The sequence below is a fragment of the Marmota marmota genome, unplaced genomic scaffold (assembly GCF_001458135.2).
Source record: "Marmota marmota marmota unplaced genomic scaffold, marMar, whole genome shotgun sequence".
Lineage (NCBI taxonomy): Eukaryota > Metazoa > Chordata > Mammalia > Rodentia > Sciuridae > Marmota > Marmota marmota.
Genome location: NW_026000241.1, coordinates 6,004,495 through 6,011,106, shown reverse-complemented (window position 1 = coordinate 6,011,106; position 6,612 = coordinate 6,004,495). Strand labels below are relative to the sequence as shown.

The 6,612-nt window shown below is 54.4% G+C and overlaps 1 protein-coding gene across 1 annotated transcript; it reads right to left on the bottom strand.

Moving 5' to 3' along the window:
• Positions 1 to 255: 255 nt before the first annotated feature.
• Positions 256 to 3,839, bottom strand: Mvb12a (multivesicular body subunit 12A). The gene is made up of 9 exons (XM_015489246.2): positions 3,664 to 3,839; positions 3,493 to 3,591; positions 3,278 to 3,374; positions 2,209 to 2,335; positions 1,708 to 1,827; positions 1,521 to 1,627; positions 1,132 to 1,193; positions 775 to 831; positions 256 to 619 (listed from the first exon to the last, which is right to left on the bottom strand). Exons 1-9 carry the CDS (start codon positions 3,751 to 3,753, stop codon positions 557 to 559), a joined length of 822 nt encoding a protein of 273 aa, XP_015344732.1. The 5' UTR covers positions 3,754 to 3,839; the 3' UTR covers positions 256 to 556.
• Positions 3,840 to 6,612: the final 2,773 nt, after the last annotated feature.

Here is a 6,612-nt window from a genome sequence, read left to right as displayed (position 1 = left end):
AAAAAAAAGACTGGATGCCCCCTAGGCTGACAGAGGGCCAGTGACATCACGCACAGGGCATGCTTGGAATATGGCCATCGCCATATCAACAGCAGCGCTGTTAGTTACAAATCTACAGTTGGGGCTCACCCCTTCCCTGAGCCTCAGTTTCCCCCTCTGGCGAAGGAAGCCTCCGCGCCATGACATCCCCCACTTGCTCAATGGCTGCAGCTCCATATGCCTGATGAGGACCTGGGGCCGGGACCAGGACACACAGCAGGGACAGGGTAGTGTTTATTACCAGGAGGACGCCCGCGCCACCTCCAGGCACCAGACAATCTTGACACATGTGACTTGAAGGCACTGGTTTCCATCCAGCCCCACCCCTGCCCTGCAGGGCCGGGGCACAGAGACCCCCCAAGCAGCCTCCTCTCACCCCTCCCCAGGCTGCAGGTCCAGTGCAGGGGCTGAGGGTCTGGACGCCCTGTGCCTCAGAGGTTCCCGAGATGGAGTGAGACAGGGCGGCCACCAGGCTGTGGGGCTCAGCACGGGGCTCTTCCCTGGGGTGGAGGAGTGGCTAAGAGACGCTGGGGGGCAGGCGGGCAGCTGCTGTCTTCTCCACCACGAAGCCATAATTGTACTGCAAGGACCGGGAGAGGGAGAGTGAGAGAGGGCCCGGGTGATCTGCAGCGTGGAAAGTCGGGGTGTGCCCAGGGAAGGTAGAGCAGCAGGGGATGGGGCAGCCTGGGGGTGATCCCAGCACCTCTGTGCACCCCTCCGCAACCCTGTACCCACCTCCTCCTCAATGTCTGCCAGCGACTTGATGGTGAGGTCCCCAAAGGCAGAAAAGGCCTAGTACGGAGGGGCACATTAGTCTTGGGCCTCCGTCCCAACCTGGACCCCCCACTCCCTCACTTCTAAGGAGCACACAGTCACACCCTCCCCATCTCCTGTCAGGGCCTACAGCTACCCGCATCCAGCTGCCCTCCTGACTGCCCTCATTCGGGGACTGGAGACCTCTGGCCGCTCCTTAGCCTCCACCTCTCTCCCCAGCCAGGAACAGCCTCCTGCTGGGAGGCTAGAGGCAGGGGTCTCCTGCATCTAGACCAGCAGTGAAGGAGCGGATCCAGGCTCTCCAGGGCTCTTACTCACCAGCGGGCCACAGCTCTTGCCCTCAAATCGGGGGTGCAGCGTGAAGGGAACCCCGTCCATGGCTGGAAGAAACACACCAGGGGAGAATCACCTGGGGCTGGAGCATGGCTGCCCACCCGCCCTGCCCCGGGCTGCCCAGTCTTCACAGAATCAAGCTGGGGCTGGGGACTGGGGGTGTGGCTCATGGTATAGCAATGGCCTAGCATGGGTGAGGCCATAGCTTCCATCCCCAGGACCTCAAAAAAAAAAAAAAAAAATCCTACAGAGTTGGGGTAGGGGAAGATGGGGGACAGGCCAGGATCCACCCCTGGCCCTCCTGCCTTCCTGGTGTCATGATCTTGGGGCAGCCACAGCCCCCGCCTCTCGGCTTCACCTTCTCCTCTGCTCACCTGAGATGCCATAGAGACTGGATGCCTCATAGATGGAGTCACTCCTCCGAAGGGTGGACGCCCGAGAGCCCAGCCTTGACAGTGTCCGCTCTGGAAAGCTGCTTTTGCTGGTGGACAGGGGATAAGGACCCTAGTCAAGCCAGGTCCCCCTCATGAGCTCCCCCACCCCCTGTGCTCAAGGGCTCACCTGGGCTGGCTAGGTGGGTCCAGGGAGAGGCCCCGCATTTCCCGGCTGAGACCTCGGGGCTTGGGCACTGGCTTTGGGGCCTTGGCCTTCTTGCACCAGATGGCAAAGCCACCCATGTCCCTGGAGTGTGAAGGAAGAGAAGAGGGATCCTGGCCCAATGTACAGGCAGGGCTGAAACTAGCTGCCCCTGGGAAGGCCAGGAACCAGGTCTCTGGGTGACCTCCATTTGGGAGGAGATTTTTGTTTCAGCAGCTCAACCTCTACCCTACACAATAAAACTTCAGGGTCCAGTCAGTGTTCTAGCTGCTTAAACACCCAACTCAGCAATTCTTCATGATGTCTCTACAGACTGGTACAGCTGTCCCCACTCCAACATGCAGAATTTGAGGCACAGAGAGGTGGCAGAAGGGACAGGAGGGCTCAAGGGAGTCCATGAGAATCAGGAACAAGATCAAGAGTTGTGAGGAAGAAAAAGAAGGCCAAGGTTGAGGGAGGCCCTACCCTACTCGAAGGTATCCAGGCACCGTCTTGGTCTTTCCGCTCAGTCGAACATCAAACACAGCCATGTCTGCAGCCCCCAGGGGCACCAGCTTCACGCACATGCGTTTCTTCTTGGACACAGAGGCCTCTGGGGGTAAGGGACAGGGACGTGAGAGAGGAAAGTAGAGCAGGTGAGAGTACCCAAAGCTGGCTCCAGGAGATGCTTACCAGGGCAACCTGGCTAAGGCAGCCACCTGGACAGCATTGGGTAGATGGTTAAATCATAAATGGTACAGTCATAGAAGGAGACTGCTTAAACACTTGGGGAGCAATAGGAGCGAGCAGATCTTTGGAGACACAAAGGAGCATTCATGGGGTGGTCGTAGGTTTCCATTCTGGTGGTCCAAGCCTTACTTTCCCCCAAGGGTCAGCAAACTATGACTCCTAGCTAATTCGAGCCCATAGCCTATTTTTGGATAGCACATGAGGTAAGAATGGTTTTGACAGTTTTATAGAGTTCTGGGGGGTTTTTTTAAAGGAAGAAAGAATGAATCTGCCACCTATCCTTTGGCCTCCAAAGCATAAAATATTTGCAATTTGGCCCTTTACATAACTTTGCCAACTCCAGGATCCATGAATATTCCCTGAGAGTCACGTAAAAATGGCAAGAAACACTGGGAAACGGGTCAGGCTGGAAAAGCCACACAAGGGTTGCAGGACCAGGAAGGGTGAAGCGGAGACAGAGGACAAGGAGTCAGCTAAGCTACGGGGATGGAAAGAGTGCTCCCGGCAGAGGAAAGGCCTGGAAGTGAAAAGGGGAACTGCGAGGGTTTTGCTGGGCTAAGAAGTAAGGAGCCGAGAAGTGGCAGCCACGGTAATAAACAGGTCGCATGGATGGAACTCTTAGTGTAGGACTGAGTGTGCCAAACACAGGTTTTAACTCAGGACGGAGGACGTCACCCCGCCTTAGAACGGGGTCCAGATCCCCAGTAATCCCTGTCCCCACCGGGTGCCAACCACGCGAGCCTCCTCCCTGCTCCCCCCCCCACCCGCGGGACCCCAGCAGCTCGGTCCCAGGCGCGCGTCTTACTGGAGTCCAAGGGGTCGCAGACAGGAGAGAAGCCCGGCGGCAGGGAGCTCTTGTCCACCACGACCTGGATGTCGACCACCACATTCTCCTGCGGGTTCTGGGGTGGAGGGGAGCGAGGATCGCTCAGCACCGGGACGGAGCGCCCGGCACCCGGCCTCGCGAACGGACACGGGCAGTGAAGGGACCCCGGTGATGCGGCAGGCCGGCACCCTTACCTCTAGGCTGCCCAGGGGACTAAGGCACAGGAAGTAGCCAGATTTCTGCGCGAAGCTCTTGCCAAAGCTGGCGGGCGCACCCTCCACAGTGCAGGAGATCTACCGGGAGGACGCGGTCAGCGCCGGGCTCCCACCGGCCGCGGTCCGCCCCCGCCCCCCGCCACTGCTCACCGCGCTGAATCCACGCGGCGGGGGCGCCGAGGCTGACGACCAGACCAGGCTGGCTAGTGGCATCGCGTCGGGCCCGGGTCCGGGATCCATCCTCCCGGCAGACAGGGAACTGGTTCCCTCAGCGCTTTCCAGACACCGGAGCTCCGGCAGGAGTCCAACTACAACTCCCAGAAGGCCCTGCGAGTGAGAGGCCGGAAGTGTCGTGTGCGCGTGCTCAGAGAGCCGCTGGCCAATCGCGCGGGGGCTCGGAGCCACGCCTCCACGCGTCGCGCAGGTGCTCTCGTGAAAGACGTTTGCGGAAACAACTCTAGGATTTTTCCCACGCCCAGCAACTTCCGCCGGAAATCCCAGCCTCGCGTTAAAGGATTCGTTCTCTGCAACTCGGGACTACATTACCCGGAATCCCTTGCGGCACCAGCTTTTTAAGAGGAGGTGTTAACCCGGGAAATTTGGAAAAGAGTGAAAAACTCTCAATTCTTGTTCTGGGGAGTCATTGCTAAAGAAGTAGTTGTAGCCATTAATTTAAATAATGAAAAATATGGCCGGGCATGGTGACCTAGGCCTATAATCCAAGCTACTTGGGAGGCTGAGACAAGAGGATTGCAAATTGGAGGCCCGCTTATGCTACTTAGGAGAGATCCTGGGCTGGGATTGTGGCTCAGCGGTTGAGTGCTCACCTCCCACGGGCGAGACCCTGGGTTCGATACTCAGCACCCCATAAAAATAAATAAGTGAAATGAAGGTATTGTTCCAACTACAATTTTAAAAAGAGAGAGATCCTACCTCAAGAAAGAAAATAAAAAAGGCGGGCTGGGGTTGTGGCTCCACGGTAGAGCGCTCGCCTAGCACGTGTGAGGCACTGGGTTCAATCGTCAGCACCATGTAAAAATGAAATAAAGACATTCTGTGTCCACCTACAACTAAAAAATAAATATTTTTTTAAAAGGCTGGGGATTTGTGTCAGTGTTGGAGTGTCCCTGATTTCCATCCCCATTACCATCCTCTGCCACGAAATTATGGATCATGATTACTAATATGGAAAAACAACCCCCAGGGAGAAATGGAGGACAAGGCTACCAGGGAGAGAAAGAAAACAGTAGGCTCTGGACTTTCACCATTTCCCAGCATCAATGGGCTCTGAATTTCCCGTATCTACTATTGTTCCCCTGACCACCCAACCTACACATTTTGCTATGATGTAGTCCCACTGAACCCTCTAAAACTCAGACCCTCTGCACAACTTATTCACAGATTCAATCAGTTTAAAAAGTGAGTGGGGTTGTAGCTCAGTGGTAGGGAAAATATAACTGACCGTGGCCTGGGGACACAGATTCAAGTTGTCCTTTAAAAAAGAGTGAAATGCCGCAGTCTGGCTGGGCACAAAATACCCGAGCCACCACAAAAGCCTTGTAGGTTCAAACAGCAACTCTTTATTCCCGAACTCTCACCGACACTCTACACGCACCTTCTGGGAAAAATACACTCCCTCCACAGGGCTCTGCATACCAATTCTCTCAGAACCCTGCGAGAACTCAAGGGGAACTCAAGGAGTGGGCGCCTGAGGCAGCAGGATATGCCCTAATCCCAGCAGGATCCGCCCTAAAACTGGAGCCACCCTAATCCCTGAGCAGGGTCACCTTTCAACCCAAAAATGCCATGCGTCATTCCTACTTGGCTATGGCTCTCAGCAGTGAAAGAGAAAGAAGGTGTCATCGAGTTGAGCAACTCCCTGGGAAGATGTCTCTAACAGAATTGCACTTTCTCACGATGTTCTTGTCAGGTAGAACTTGACCCAGGCAACAACGTCATCTTGAAACATATCCTCCACCTTAGAACAGAGAGTCACCTTATAGTTGCTCTGACTCAACCGAACTTAAACTTCAGACAATGTTTCACCGTCATGCAAAGAAAAGAAACGGTTATCTGGGACTGGAATCAGAAAACACCTGGTTCCGCATGAAACAGTGACCACCTCAAAGAATGAAGGCAGCAACCCACAAGGACCTCCCCACAAGGTTCCCTAGCAACAACCTAACGGCCAAAATTCCCCCACTCCCTCATGCCCCTGTGTCTGCCCCAGGCAGAAGACAGTCTAATTTCCACTGGGCAAAATATTTGTCCAAAATAAACCCGTGGTACTGTTGAGCTGCCTCTCCTCTCTCTTTATTCTCTCTTTATTTTCTTCATTCAGTTATTTCCTTATGGTTCTAAACTTCAAAAAGAGGCCTCTGTAACCACAGCTCCAGCTCATATGGGAATTACTTGCAGAAGAATGATGTCTTTTTTTTTTTTTTGGTACTGGGCATTGAACCCAAAGGCACTTTACCACTGAGCTACATCTTCAGTCTTTTGTTTGTTTGTTTGTTTTTGCTAAATTGCTTAGGATCTCACTAAATGGCTGAGGCTGGCCTCAAACTTGCAATCCTCCTACCTCAGCCTCCTGAGTCCCAGGAGTTACAGGTATGTCATCACCATGCCTGGCTAGTAATGTATTGTCTACAAGGGAAATGCAGATGTTGGTCCCAGGAGAGCAATGTCCTGAGCATTTGGCTGAGGAAGGACAGGCAACAAAAACACAGCTCTGGAGAGGAAGGCCCACACCCAGCAGGGATTTCCTGCCCATTGTCCCACTGTACCTCCCTTCTCCCATAAAAGTTCTGCTCCCGAATCCCCTAAGATAGAGATCTGCTGTGAAAACGAAGCCCTTCAGGACTGGCTTTGAACAAACCTGTTTCCTTCTGCTGGTTACTATCTCCCTCGTTTTTTCAGTCGAGTGGGCAAGACAAACCTTAAATTCCAATAAAGGTGTCGGTGAATGAGTGCATTCAGCACACACATTGGTGGGGTGTTCCATTGGGGGTTAAGATAAGGAGAGGAAATTCTGACCCTTGGACAACATGGAACCTTCCTGCATCCTCAGGGAGGAGGTTGGCCAAGTGGGCGGGGGGG